At 35.5% G+C, this 15105-nt stretch overlaps 3 protein-coding genes across 3 annotated transcripts in view; all 3 read right to left on the minus strand.

Moving 5' to 3' along the window:
• Window positions 1-5228: 5228 nt before the first annotated feature.
• LOC142541637 (protein SENESCENCE-ASSOCIATED GENE 21, mitochondrial-like) lies at window positions 5229-5737 on the minus strand. The gene has a single exon (XM_075648124.1). It carries the CDS (start codon window positions 5651-5653, stop codon window positions 5405-5407), a length of 249 nt encoding a protein of 82 aa, XP_075504239.1. The 5' UTR covers window positions 5654-5737; the 3' UTR covers window positions 5229-5404.
• A 4198-nt stretch (window positions 5738-9935) lies between these two features.
• On the minus strand, window positions 9936-13521 carry LOC142543258 (mediator of RNA polymerase II transcription subunit 28-like). Its single transcript, XM_075650402.1, has 3 exons — window positions 12981-13521; window positions 10509-10621; window positions 9936-10184 (listed from the first exon to the last, which is right to left on the minus strand). The coding sequence occupies exons 1-3, from the start codon at window positions 13078-13080 to the stop codon at window positions 10050-10052; spliced, it is 348 nt and encodes a 115-aa protein (XP_075506517.1). The 5' UTR covers window positions 13081-13521; the 3' UTR covers window positions 9936-10049.
• Window positions 9951-15105, minus strand: part of LOC142543257 (mediator of RNA polymerase II transcription subunit 28-like) — a 48320-nt gene continuing 43165 nt past the window's right edge. The window contains exon 6 of the mRNA XM_075650400.1: window positions 9951-9977. The gene's annotated coding sequence lies outside the window, so the exon portion shown is untranslated. The remainder of the gene's footprint in view (window positions 9978-15105) is intronic.

Genomic DNA, 15105 nt, shown 5'->3' on the forward strand with positions numbered 1-15105 from the left:
TGAACACGACATTTGACACCCAAAACGCATCCTACGACTTCTAATGCATACAAGTGTCTAGAAATGTGAACCGACACAACATAAACTATCCCAACATCATGCTCAACATACTTAAACACAGCAGCGAACACCCGTCGATCCCCAACAAAGCCTGCAACAATAAAACTTCAAGAACACATCTAGAACGTATTTTTCAGGAAAAACGCAGTTTGAGCAGTCCCATGAAAATAATCATAACTCGCTCATTTCTTATCCAAATATTTTGAATTTACTGTCAAATCGAAGGTATCGAAAATTCTACGTTTTATATGTTGAAAGTTTTTCCAGAAAATCGACCGAAAAATCGCAGTAATTAAAATGACAGCAAATTTCGAGTTTAGATCCAAAAACGTTTCAAAAATCGATCCAACAAATTTCTGCTCAAACTTTGCACCTCATACATGGATTTTTACGCATAGTAAACATCACAACACATAATATGACAAGATTGACGAAGGAATAACAGAATATACATGCCTTTTCATATTTAACGTTACCGAAACGACGACACCGAAACGGGAAAGATGCGAGAGACGATCCGGGACGAACGTGGCACGATTTTCTTGAAGAAAAGCCAACGAAATCGCTGGGAAAATCAGAGAGGGGAGGGGCGGCTGCTGAAGTTCTTAGAACCCTAGGTTTCTCCAATAAAAATCTGAAATGGGAGTGTAAGGAAGTGTGTGTGTAGGCGTGAATGTGTGTGTGTGTGTGTGTTAGTGGGTGTGTGCGTGAGTTTAGGTGTAAATTAGGGAAATAATGTGCTTAATTAATAATTAGAAAAAAAATAAAAATGCTAACCCACTTTTAGCTTAATAAAATCCCTTAATTTAAAATGAAATGCACTCTTGCTAAACTTTAAAAATTTTAAAATTCTAAAATCACTAAATAATAAATTAGGCTTTAAAATGCTAAAAACTTAATAAATCATTTAAAATTCTCCAATCCTAATTTAAAATAAAATACCACATTTTAAAATTTTCAAAATCGTCGCCGGTCTCTTTTCTTCGATCCCACGTCGAATAATCTCCTGAAACATAAAACTCGAGAAAAAAACATTTTAACGTGCATCACATAAACATAAATAATTTAAAATAATACATTTAAATAAATCATGCATCTTTAAAATCATTTTAAACTTAATTTAATAATTTAACGATTAAATAAATGCATTAGATTTACGTGTACTGATTTTGGGCTCTATATTTGAGACTTTGTTTTCCATCCCCGAACCAACTCGTGCACCCTTGCTCTTGAGATAGGGGTCTTTACTTGGGTAGAGAGGGAGAACTTTATTCTCCAACTCCGATTATCCCTTAAGTCGGCAAGTGAAAACTCTTGTAATATCTTAGTTGGGCCATGAGTTATTTCTCAACAGTTGCATATTTGAATCCGAGCACTTGAAGCCCTGAAATTTACTAGGAAAAACCAACAAATGCCTTACATGCAATCAAATAAAGAGAAGGACCAAAACGAGCAACAAAAAACCATAGGAGTATAGAGCACAACAAAACCGCAGAGAGCCAAAGCCAAACCGATAGCGAATATGCAATTTGTGCCCAATCCATGTTTAAGCCCGGGCTTATAAAAAACTGAAGCAAGATTTACCCACCCAAGAAGCATACGACCCAATGAAAGAACACTACCTCATAGTCCAGAAAAATAATGAAAACCAGATTCTTGGGAGATAACATTGAGGAGCGACTACGCAAAAGCTACAGACCCACAATGGAGTAATTGTTGTCTTTCTTCATGCTTTCCGACTGCTAAACCTCGGTTTCCGGTGGGTGGTCCGTCATGGGACACGGGGGGAGCTATAACAGTGGTGGCTATGCCACTTCAATAAACACAGGGGTGGAGGAAGGTAATCGGCTGGAAAAATCTCTACATCCTTAAGTCGTAAGCTACAGAGGAGTTTTGTAATGCCCGAGAATTTTGTCCTGTTAATCTGAAATGATTTAGTGTTAATTGATGTGATTATAGACGGAAAGGATCGGACCGGGAAAGACGAAAGAAAACACGAAATATGTGCGAGGACAGAACACCTCGCGCATATGCGCGACAAGGAGCCGCGCGCATATGCGCGACAGTGGCAGAAGACCTCGCGCATATGCGCGCGCGCGTGCGCGCATATGCGCGAGCTGTGCGAGAAGCCAAGGGGAAGTCCAGAAGACCTCGCGCATATGCGCGGAAGAGATGCGCGCATATGCGCGAGCTGTAGTACGCCGAGACAGTAGGTCTCGCGCATATGCGCGGCGATGGTGCGCGCATATGTGCGAGCTGCCGAGAAGAGAAGCGCTGGACAGAACTCGCGCGACATGTAGAACAAAATATCAGCACTTGTCATGCCATGCTTACTTGATGAATTTTGATTTGTACAAGATCCGTCCGTCCGAATTTGAATCCGAGTGCAGTACCATGTTGCTATCGACGAGAGCTTCAGCTGGACGTAAGTTTTGTTACGTTTTGACATGATTTGAAATTATGATATTGGGGGAATTATGATTTGCTTATTATTATGTGTTCTGGATATATTGATCAGTATATAATTGAAGTCAGATCGAAGAACAGACTGTTTATACAATTATTATGATTTTCAGAATTGATATGATCGAGATTGTACAGATTTGAGATTATGATCTGTTATTGTTAAGATTATGAGTTGTATTGATATCGATTATGAGTTGCGATATTATATCTGTGATGTTGAGATTGATGGGGTTATCGAGATTGTGTTGTTATGCCGTCGAAACATCAGTAGACTGATATTGATCAGATTCAGTATTGATTGAGATTGTACTGTTATGTCGTTGACATTGATCAGATTGTATATTGATTTGAGTATTGATCAGAACAGGTCTTGAACTGAGTTGTATATTGACACTGTATTTCTCGATATGTCATTTCAGATTTGAGTGACATTGATAGCTTCGGAATTCGAGACTTCAACTATATTAGATCGTCAGAACGAAAGGTATAAATCAATGTTGATCCGGGATTGCACAACTCGAGTTTGATTTAACTTGAGTTTCCCAAAATCACATACTTCATTTTATTGCATTGATATTTGCAATTAATGAGATTGATATGCTTAGACTATTGATGTATGGTCTAGTATGTGTTGTGACGAGTCTTGGGCAGGATATGCTTAGTCTATGGCAGGACATGCCAGGGCGGATATGCCTAGTCATTGGCGGAAATGCCAAGACACCGGACGTTTGGTCGTATCAATGTTGCTTAGGAGAAGAGCAGCTCCTATCGTCGCGATTCGATACAGAGAGGGCCAAAGTTCGTAAATAATAACGTACCGCCACCACGATCGGGAGAGTAGGTGGGAGATTTGTTACGTTCTTATTCAGATCGGGATCCCTAGATTAGGAAAGAGTACGAGTCAGAGTCTAAGAGTCACAGAGTGTGATTTACAGTTTGATATCGATTCATGTTTATGATTGTGATACATGTTATGAATATCTGTTTCATTCTTTTATATCTGTTTATATGAAATGCATCTATACTTGGTTTATACTGGGAATATAATTCTCACCGGAGTTATCCGGCTGTTGTTGTGTTTGTATGTGTGCATAACAACAGGTGGGACAGGATCAGGGTCAAGAGGAAGATGAGAGATTACAGTTAGCGTGGAGATCCGGGCCCAGAAGTAGAATATGATTCAACACTTGTTATATAGTAGTTGAACCCTAGTTTGATTTTATTGTATCCGGTACATGACTTGTACATTTACTTTTGATATATATATCAGATTGATTACATTACGTTTCCGCACTTGTATTTTTAAAAAAAAATTAGACCCAAGTTATATAATTGATCCAATTATTCCCAAGAATGATCAAGAAATGAATTAGCGTCCGGGTCCCCACAAGTTTGCTCCTCTCACTTGCTTAGATTTAATTCTTTGAAAGCCAGAAATTCCATAATTACTCTCCCATAGTGATTTCCCAACGCTAAACCAGATTGCTCCTTTCTCCTAGCTGCCTGTGCGGTTCCCCTTCTTGTTCATGTGTATTTTTATTTCGTACTCCATAAATCTTTGAAAATACAGATCCTTTCACGGATCTCTCCCACCTACAAGCGAGAACCCTCCCCCGCCTCTCTAGTACTCTACTTCACGAGAACTCAGAAAACATCAAATTTTTTTTTAAAATCTCAACGTCATGTCTCATTTGTTCCCATAGACGCGTCATTGATGCGATCAAAAAAATCACAATCAATAAAATACCTTGAAACGATTATCATGAACCAATTTCTTCAATAAGCTGAATCAAACCGCTCCAGAAATATAATTGAGTATCAAAGAGAAAGGTTGAGATGACTCCGCCTGGAGGCGAAGTCACTCCGACGCTCAAGTCAGTATTTAAGAGAAAAAACACAAGACTAATGTAAATAATTGTACATGAAAGCATACATTGATTAGAGTTAGGAGCCCTTTATTTATAGGTATAGAGTCTTAGATGATATGGAATTTTGTAATATATGACAGCTAGATTTGTGCATATCAATGCAATATTTGTAATATCTCTAGAATATAATTAATGATAGGATGAGATTTTTACTATATCATCGGTTATAGTTCTAAAAAAACCCATATAAAGTCAGATAACTGTATTGACTCTTTTTCCAAAAACAGTTATAGGATCAAAAATATTTAGATTGAGGTGCATCGAAACATTAGACTAAATAATTTTTTCACCTACTGAAAAAATAATACCTTGAAATAACAAAATCTGTGAACCAAAACACAACGATTTTGTCTTGCTCGCGAATTACACAATTAAAACAAACTATGATGTATAACTTTTGTCTTGTTCGTGAGTTACACAATTAAAACTTGACTTTCATGAATAACTTGGGTATTATGCCACAACATCGAAGGAGACACAAGTTCAAATTAAGGAGAAAGATCCGTGCTTACTCAAATTATACACTTACCACGGGATACATCATACTCTCTTTCGGGTGTTGGAGGGTTTTGGCCAGAAAAATTCTCGGCACCTTCTTATGTATTTCTAATTTTTTTTTCGTATTTTTCAGATAATTTGTGTTGGTTCATAACCCATTATAAATAATTTATTTATCAATCAATTTCAAGGAGTTTTACTCATGAATGATGTGGTGTTCATTGCAAGTAACAAGAAATCAGAAAGATTCAAGAGCATAAGAACTGAGACGAAGTATTAATTGAAACTCTCCTTTAAACAAGTTTATTTTCATATTCTGATGTAAAATAATTTCCAACAAAGACAAACTGCCACAACAAAGAGCGTTGCGCATCAAAATCAAGAAAATCCTTAAATTCTACCAACTCTCGGGAACCTTGTGATCAAAAGGTGGTCTTAAGTAACAGAACTAATTAGTGTCGTCTGGTTTTGTCCTTGATGAGGATCCTCCGCAACTTGGCGGCGTCGATCTCTTGGGATTTGTTCTCCGGTCGGTAATATCCGGTAACGGGGTCCGGAATCCATGAGATCTTGGTGGGTTCTTCGGACTCATTCTTTAGCATTCTCATGGCGTTTGATCTCACACCACCCACGGAGTAAACAGAGATTTTGTTGGAAATCAAAGCAGACACAGCCTTAACGTTGGAGAAAGAACGAGCCATCGTCTTTTTTTCAATCAATCGAGAAATGAAGTAATGAACTTGGAAATTTCAGCAGTGGAATTTAATGTGAATTTTACAAGAAGGCAAGCAGATTATTTATACGGAGGAGAAGGAAGTAGTGGGAGAATTTCCTACTGACCGAGTCACAGTTGTAAAGGTACGTTCTCCGAATGTTCAACGAAACTTCGAAAACTTGTTCTTTTTGTTTTTGTCTCCCTATCATTCTATCCCTTGGGAAAGTTCTGGCTCAACCTCTGCAACTTGGATTTTGCAAATAGGCTCAACCAAAATACCATATTTACCCATTACTAAAACAAAATACAAGTTATTACAAAAATAACAAATATTTACTCCAATTGCATTTTAAAATCATATATTCAACCATCTTCACTTCACTCCTTCTCTAGTTCATTTATCTAGGCTGCTAACTTTGGTCATCTACACTGGTTTGGAATGATTTATCATAGTTTCCGACTGTTTTAGATTGTTTTCATACGATTTAAACCGGTTTAGATTGGGTTTCGACTGATATTTAAGGATGCAAACTGGTTTTTGACTGATGTAGTATTACATCTATTTAATTTTTGTAACATAATTAAACAATTAGAGCTTTAATGGTGTAGAGATATAATATCTTCAAGCAAAAACTCTCCATCCTAAAGCAAAAAGTAGTTGATTGTTCCTTGAAAGACTATATTACCCTCGATAGTACTGACCAAAATGAAAATACCAATAAATATTAGAGTAGATCTTTTATTAGACGGTCTCACGAATTTTTATCTGTGAGACGAGTCGACCCTACCGATATTCACAATAAAAAGTAATACTCTTAGCATAAAAATTAATATTTTTTTATGGATGACCCAAATAAGATACATGTCTCACAAAATACGACCCGTGAGATTGTCTTATACAAGTTTTTGTTTAAATATTGATTCATAAGATATAGAAGTGGATCTAATTTTAGTATAACATATAATTTGAAAAAGGTATGGACTTATTCAAACAAACTAATAGTTATAATTTTTTTAGATTCACGTTCATCAATTGAAATACAACAAAAACAAAAAGAATTAAAATATATTGGTAAACGAATATGTGGAGAATTTGAGAAATAAAGATTATTATTTATAATTTAATTTTATTCACTTAACCCAAAGTTTCAAGAAAACTCCAACGCTGTCTTTTGAGGACGTAAGGCGGCGAATTTTCTTCACACCGATGTTGACTCCACCTTATATAGCTGATTCGAACTCAAGGTCAATGCGGTTCCTCGAATCCATTATAGAACCTTTTTTTATAATTAAAAAAAAATGTGAATAAAATATATTGGAAGGTGATATTTTTAGTAATATATTTTATTGCATCATACGATATCGTACTATTTTAGTTTTTTTTTTCTTAAAATTATGTAATTAAATGACTAATGTTATTGTTTAATTTATATAATTACATGGTTAAAAAAATTTCTTGTGACTTTTATGTTTGTTTATTAATGTAATTAATAAATTTTAACAATGATATTAATAATTTAATTGCATTGTTTTAAGAAAAATGGTTAAAATTGATTGTTAAAACATAATTATAAGATCATAATTGATTTAATAAAATATATAAAACTAAAAATATCACATTTCAATATACATATAAGACTAAAATTGACTTTTCTCTCGTAACTTTATGGCATTTGTCGATTAGTCTTAACTTAAATTGTCAAGCACAAGTTATTTGAAGGTTCGTTGGAGATCGATTATTTATTAGTGTCAAATCACGTGATATAAGGGCGGATACATGTAATTTGATTTCAAAGATTAAAGATCAGGGGTTAAAGAAATCATGTTGTTCATAGAATCGAGGGTGCGACTGGGTCTAGTTTGTGTTTGCTTTTCTTAGGTAACCGGATTCGCATCATTTGACATCAAAATTTTGGCTTGCTTTGATTAATCATCGGAACGAGGTTTTGAAACAAGTAAGTTATCTGGTTTTTTCTTAATTTATTGTTTGTTCTCCTTTTCCTTATGTTGCAAGATTTTTTTGTTGAAATATCGTATTTTTGTGCTTTTAAATTTGTTATTTTCGAACATCCTTGAGTCATTATTCATTGTTTCTTGTTGCACAAATTCTTCATTCGTATTACCAAAAAAAAATTACAAAAATTCGAAAATTTGTGTTTTTATTTAGCATTGAAATTTCATTCTCGTCTCTTTGTGAATCTTATTCAAGTGTCTATCCTTACAAGAAAAAAAATTATAATTTCTTGTTTTACGCAATCCGAGTAAGCCGATTCGCAAGTGTCTTGAAGTTCGTACTTGTGAGTTTGATGCACATAAGTTACAAAGCCTGAATTGTACCCTGCGAGAAAACTCTCAATTAAGTGCGAGCGTTTCTTAAGTGCGAGGTTTTCTTTCTTGGAGTGATGTGTGAGGTATTTGTGGTGAGGACATCGAAAAAGAAAAAAAAAAGAAAAGAAAAGAAGAATTCAGTGACTAGTGAGGATTTGTGGTGAGGAAACATTATTTTTTATTGTTTTCTATTAATATTTCTTGCATATACACATGTCTAACGGTCGGCAAATTTAAACACTGTTTGGAGAGTTGGATATGATGTGGTAGAAGGGGTTAAGGCATTTACGTGAGAAGTATTGGCGGTGCGAAGGAGTTGAGACGTATGATAGGCAGGTGAATGAGGATAGCAGAGATCGAAGAATCGAACGGAATAGGAAGTCAAGTCAGGATTGGGATGATGATAGACGGTGTGACAATAGGACACTACAAAAAAAAACGGAGTTAGCGACGGTCAAAACCATCGCTAAAACCGTCGCCAAAAGTGTAAGGCGACGGTTTTAACAACGGTTTGACGATCCGTAACGGGAGGCTGCGTCACTTTATAAAAGCGTCGGTTGTTCAACTCCCGTCGCATGTAGTGACGGTTTTCTGAAGAATACCGTCGCTATTTTTGCGACGGTTTTATCAAAATCGTCGCTAATATAAGCGACGGTTTACATAAACACCGTCGCTAATATAAGCGACGGATATATAAACATTGTCACTACATTAAGCGACGGTTTTTTTGAAGATCACCGTCGCTATATGAAGCGACGGTTTTTTTGAAGAACATCGTCGCTATATGAAGCGACGGTTTTAAAAAAGCCGTCGCTATATTAATCAAAAACCGCCATTTAAGAAGTGACGGTTTGTATCCATAAAATTCATTAAAAAAAATACTACGCAAAAATTTATATTATGTAGTAAATTTTCGGTAAAAAAAAAAATTTAAAACCTGATTTGCGCGAAGATATGCAGCTCCACGTAACGCTGGAAGATCGCACCGACGAGCAAATCTACGAAATAAATACGAAAAATTGTTAGTACAAAATAAAAAAAACGAAACTTCGAAAAAATTGATAAGAGTTTAACTACTACTAGAGAGAGACGAAAAATCTTTTAAGAAAATGTTCGCGAAGTTCGTTATATATAGAATCATAGCTAAAAACCGTCGCTATATAGCAACGGTTCAACTAAACCCGTCGCTATATAGCAACGGTTCAACTAAACCCGTCGCTATAATAGCGATTGTTCTCGTAAAAACCGTCGCTATTATAGCGACGGGTTTTGTTGAACCGTTGCTACATAGCGACGGTCGTTAATAAAACCGTCGCTTATCGAATTAAGCGACAGTGTATTTTGAACCGTCGCTATTATATTAGCGACGGTTTGTATATAACCCGTTGCTAATATTGAGACTGTTCGACAAACCCGTCGCCATTTTGTGCGACGGGTTTTTTGCCCGTCGCCATGTGCGACGGTGGAATACGAGACCGTCGGATATTGCGACGGGTAAAAACACCCGTCGCACAAAATAACGATGGGTTTATCAAACAGTCGCAATAGTAGCGACGGTTTATCTTGAACCGTCGCTATTGTAGCAACGATTTTTATTTAATCGTCGCTTAATTTGATAAGCGACGGTTTTATTATAAAACGGTTTTAATAAAACCGTCGCTATGCCTTCCGTTTTTTTGTAGTGGCAGTAGATATAGAAGCTGATGAGACTTTCTATGGGGAAGCAGATCCAAAGGAGTATTTTGATTGGGAGGAGAGGATGAAGTGTGTTTTTGAGAGCCGGGATTATACGGAAGGTATGAAAGTAAAACAAGCTTGTAGTGAGTTTACCAACTATGCCGCTACTTGGTGAGATAAATTGGTATTGGGTAGGAGACGATGTGAAGAAGACCCTATAATCACGTGAGATGAGATGAAAAGGGATACAGTCATGTTTGAAATTGCTTGTTCCAAAAGTTCAAGTTAACGGTAAGGTGGGCACAGTCATGTTTTTCATTCAACAATAATATACCGGGCCAAGCATAAAAAAACATGTACTATGGAGATATAATTGTTTACACTCTTTCTAACTCAATGTTGTGTTTATCGAATTGCTCTTTCAACTCAGACCTCCATCCTTGAATCAGTTTCTCTTGCTTCTTAATCAACTCGACCTTTACTTTCAACTCTTCTTCCATCATAGCAATTTCCTGAAAATAATATTACTAGACGATTTCCATAAAATCTAATCATGACAATCATAGTTACTTCCTCGGGTTATATGTTATGGCCACAAGCCCTTTTAACCCTCCAAACCGAGTACAAAAGGAAGGTGCATTAGGATAGTGGAGCCGTTAGAAGAGGGAGATAGAGAAAATGGAATAAATAGTGAGGCGAATAGCTGGACGGTAGTGAGAATTTTGTTTTTGTAAAGAGTGTTCTAGATTGTTAATACTCATTGTTTTCTAGTGTTATTTTTATTGCAAGTAACAAATAATCAAATTTTTTTTGCGGACTTATGGTCCTAACATTACCTTCCTTAAGGTTGCTTCTCTTGTAGGCGGATCATCATGCTGCAAACTGATAAAGTAGTGCTGAAGCTTTTTTGCCGCCTCCATGAAATCTCTAGCATGTCTTTCCACATCAACTAAAAAACAATTGAGAAATGTAACCTTTTCCAAATCAACAAGGAGCATTGCGCAGCTAACTCACCTTATATTTAATTAATTATTCACGAATACAGTGTATGGATGAATTAAAAAGCGAGGAAAGGCGGTCAACCAACCAGAATTTCATTATGCAAGACGATCACCGAGCAACATACACAAGCCCAAGCTTTCTTATTCAACTGAATAAGATACATACAAATTGAACATTTTCTTTTATGGGCTAGCAACTATTGTATTTTTATTCAGTAAAATTTTTTCTATAAACCGACATCGCTTAAAGTATCTCATAACAAAAATCACAAAGAAACTAGTGTTAAAGTAGATGCTCAGCGAACTAACTTGTGACTTAGATTTTATTGACTTTTATGTAAAACAATCTTTATTTTAAAAATATTTATGATTTTATCTAATTATGAAATTTATTTTGTTGATATATCAATGCAAGCTGCATAAATAAAATCTTTGAATCTACTATAAGTACCATGAGGTCCATGAGTCAAGTGGATCATGAAATTCATTAGGAAGTGTACTATATTCCTAGTTGATTCAGCCACCTAATACAAGGATAAAGGACGCTCGAGGTTGAAACTAACATCTAAGATGAAAATGCCACATTTCATTGGTAAGTACATGTGGGTGTTCATTCATAAAGATGGGTGATCAGTTGATGAGGCATTGAACAACTATCTTTCGAACTATCCAAATGGTTATCACTTATCGAGTAGAATAATCCGCAGTTATGGTTGTACATGATTAGTCCTTTCACCCGGGACAACATGGAGGTTCTACGTAACAACATGCACTTTGATCCGTTTACCGACTCCATTGAAGATTAATAGGTGGCGAGGTTGGGTGTCGTTTCGAAACACGTAGGAATCTATGCATTGTAGTCGGGCATTCATCGTTTGCCTATGAGTGAAGATATCCTATGTGATATGATGAGTTAATAGTGCAAGGAGTCTCCGTACAGAAAAGGACATGTACTTTAGGAAAATGTGTTTTCTTAGCTGCACATATGTTGTCACTATTATTACTCAAAGATACATCTAATTGTTATCGAATTCATTTGCAACCCTCGATATACCAATGATTGAAGACTGCTAATTAAGTTAGGGGAATGAAACATCTAGTTTTAATGAAGGAGTTCACAAATGTAGCAGCTGCCAAAAATGAATCAATCGAAATTTTCATTTTTCATTATATGAACGAAATTTATACCCTTGATATATCAGCAATGTCTGATCGTCAATAGGGATTATGATGAGTTCATAATTATTTATTTAATAAATTTAAAATATACTAATTAAATAATAAATTGGTGATATTAACTAATAAGTATAACATTCTCATTAAATATCCTAGAAGAGTCTAGAATTAATCAATTAATAATTAATTAAGTAATTAAATAATATTTATTTAATTTTATATATGTGTGTATATATATATATATATGTATGTATATCATGCATTTATCAAAAGTTGAATATGCATGGTATTTTAAAGAATAAAAAAAACATATGAGACTTTTTAAATAATGGAAATAAAAAATCTTGATAAGAATAGAATCTTGGTAGGATTGAAATAATAAGTTTATTAAATACATGTTATCAAAGAATTCATTAACACACAATAAACACAAGAAGAAAAAATCAAGTCTAGATTTTCTCAATCTCTCCACTTTAAGAAAAGAAAAAAAAAATGGCGCTCCCCTTTGGGAAGAGGCACGACCGTGCAACTCCACACGCCACCGTGCACCGTCGCTACACTGCTGCCGCCCCACACCACCGCCAGAGTTATCCAATTCCGGCAATCTAATCTCGACGCGAATTTCTCCTAGATTTCTAGTACAATCTAGGAAATGAAGTCTCTAATCATATGTCTGAATAGAAGATTGAAGAAAGTTCGCAAATATTTAAAAGAAGAACTATTACCGCCTAAACACCGGGATAGTTGGAGTCAGCGTTAAATACCAAAAGATATATCAAATTTAAACGCCTTATGAATAGTTTTAAATCACATGACGCCCAAGAAACGTCAAAACAAATTTTTTAAAATTTCCGCTTACCGCAGATATGCAAGAAAATTGCACTCAACAACTAGATCAACTTCCCACTCTGAAAACACTTATAGATAATTAGATTGCTACCTAATATACTAATTTTTTTCACGTCTGAAGCAGAAAATATTAACTTCCTCAATTCATGTGTCAACCATTTGCATCACCGTCTTCCTTGACCTTCTGTGTTCAACCCGTTCTCATAACCAGAGAATAAATGGAAAAAACAAATCTTTTATTCAAAAGGAGAGGTAAAACACGCAAGCATGATGGTAACTTACTCTGATGAGAAGGATGGGGAGAACGGTCAATTGCTTGAAGTTCTCTGGCAGGTAAGCACGGTAACAAAGCGGCTTCCAACGCCATCACGTAGGATATCATGTCTTCCTTCGGCGAAAGATCAGTGGAATTTAAAGATTCATGCTGTTGTCTTTCAGCCAAACCAATCTTCAAACAAACCAATGCACAACCTGCAGAGATAACACAGGGCGACTAAAATTAAAATATAAAGTTCACGATTCGCCATAAAAGCAATAAAATTTCAATTGAATCCATGTTGAGGGATGAAAATGAAGGAACCCAATAAAAGAAACAACGGAATGATCAAAGAAACATATCAACAAACACATGGCATGCAGACAGCAGATTATCCGTGGCGGAAGCTAACAAAAAGGGTAACAAGATGAGTTACAAGACTCTGTCTGCCAGAAATATGTCCTCTACATGGGAAATCACTCCATTCATAAAAATAGCAATTCACCATGTGAAGGAGGAGTCATTTACCTCCAAATTGGTGGGTGTGAACTATGCCAGCGAGAGCCTGTGCTATGTGAGCGTTCAAATTAGCAGCCGCACTTCTTAATTGTCTCGCTCTATAAAAAATGAAGTCGTGCTTCTTAAATGTCACGCTTTAGGCGTGCCATTATCTCAGTTCCATTCTTGTAAGCGAGAAACTTTTTAGGTGATGACGACGATTTAAATTTTTTTAATTAATTGTCTAAAATATACATTTATATGATAACTATTTTAAACATGAAGTAATAAATTTCAATTTAAAGATGTATTATATCCATTTATGTTAAAATTTATAATATCCATTTATGTCAAAATTATTTTAAACATTGGCATATTTACTGTTTTCTAGAAGTTTTAAATAAAATTATAGAGTTTAAAATATCCAGTTAAATCGAGAGAACATTTATTTATCATCCAATATTAACACAATCTATTTTGATCATTATTTTATTCAAATCGAGAGAACAGTTATTTATCATCCAATATTAATACATTCCATTTTGATCATTATTTTATTCAAATCTTCGTAAGAGTAGCACATTTTGGTGCGAATGATAAAATATTGGTTGATTATACATTTTTGTTTTAGCAATTGTTTGGTTCAATTTCTACAAACAGTTGGAGTTGTACAACATTATGACATCCACATATTTGATTTATCATTCATATATTGTATTATTCATCATCGTCGCTACATTAAGCGACGGATATATAAACACCGTCGCTACATTAAGCGACGGTTTTTTTGAAGATCACCGTCGCTATATGAAGAGACGGTTTTTTTGAAGAACACCGTCACTATATGAAGCGACGGTTTTAAAAAAGCCGTCGCTATATTAATCGGCGGTTTTTTTTAAAAAACTGCCGTTTAAGAAGCGACGGTTTGTATCCATAAAATTCATTAAAAAAATACTACGCAAAATTTATATTATGTAGTAATTTTCGGTACAAAAAAAATTTAAAACCTGATTTACGCGAAGATATGCAGCTCCACGTATCGGTGGAAGATCGCACCGACGAACAAATCTACGAAATAAATACGAAAAATTGTTAGTACAAAATAAAAAAAACGAAACTTCGAAAAAATTGATAAGAGTTTAACTACTACTAGAAATAGACGAAAAATCGTTTAAGAAAATGTTCGCGAAGCTCGGTATATATAGAATCATAGCGACGGTTTTTTAAAAAGCGTCGCTATATAGCAACGGTTCAACGAAACCCGTCGCTATAATAGCGACTGTTCTCGTAAACACCGTCCCCGATCTAGATCGGCGACGGTTTTTGCCAAAACCGTCGCTATTATAGCGACGGGTTTGGTTGAACCGTTGCTACATAGCGAAGGTCGTTAATAAAACCGTCGCTTATCGAATTAAGCGATAGTGTATTTTGAACCGTCGCTATTATATTAGCGACAGTTTGTATATAAACCGTTGCTAAAATTGCGACTGTTCGACAAACCCGTCGCCATTTTGTGCGACGGGTTTTTTGCACATCGCCATGTGCGACGGTGGAATACGAGACCTTCGGATATTGCGACGGGTAAAAAACCCGTGCGACACAAAATAACGACGAGTTTATCAAACCGTCGCAATAGTAGCGACGGTTTATCTT

This window comes from Primulina tabacum, chromosome 4 (genome assembly GCF_025594145.1).
Source record: "Primulina tabacum isolate GXHZ01 chromosome 4, ASM2559414v2, whole genome shotgun sequence".
In the NCBI taxonomy this organism is placed as follows: Eukaryota; Viridiplantae; Streptophyta; class Magnoliopsida; order Lamiales; family Gesneriaceae; genus Primulina; species Primulina tabacum.

Bases quoted from the DNA above. Each gene is read 5' to 3' on its own strand.
- LOC142543258 (XM_075650402.1), bottom strand. From the start codon at position 13,080: ATGATATCCTACGTGATGGCGTTGGAAGCCGCTTTGTTACCGTGCTTA. The intron at 10,622-12,980 runs GTAAGTTACCAT...ATTGTTTTTTAG, and splicing joins TCCCCATCCTTCTCATCAGA to TTGATGTGGAAAGACATGCT. The intron at 10,185-10,508 runs GTAATGTTAGGA...TATTATTTTCAG, and splicing joins GAGAAGCAACCTTAAGGAAG to GAAATTGCTATGATGGAAGA.
- LOC142541637 (XM_075648124.1), bottom strand. From the start codon at position 5,653: ATGGCTCGTTCTTTCTCCAACGTTAAGGCTGTGTCTGCTTTGATTTCC.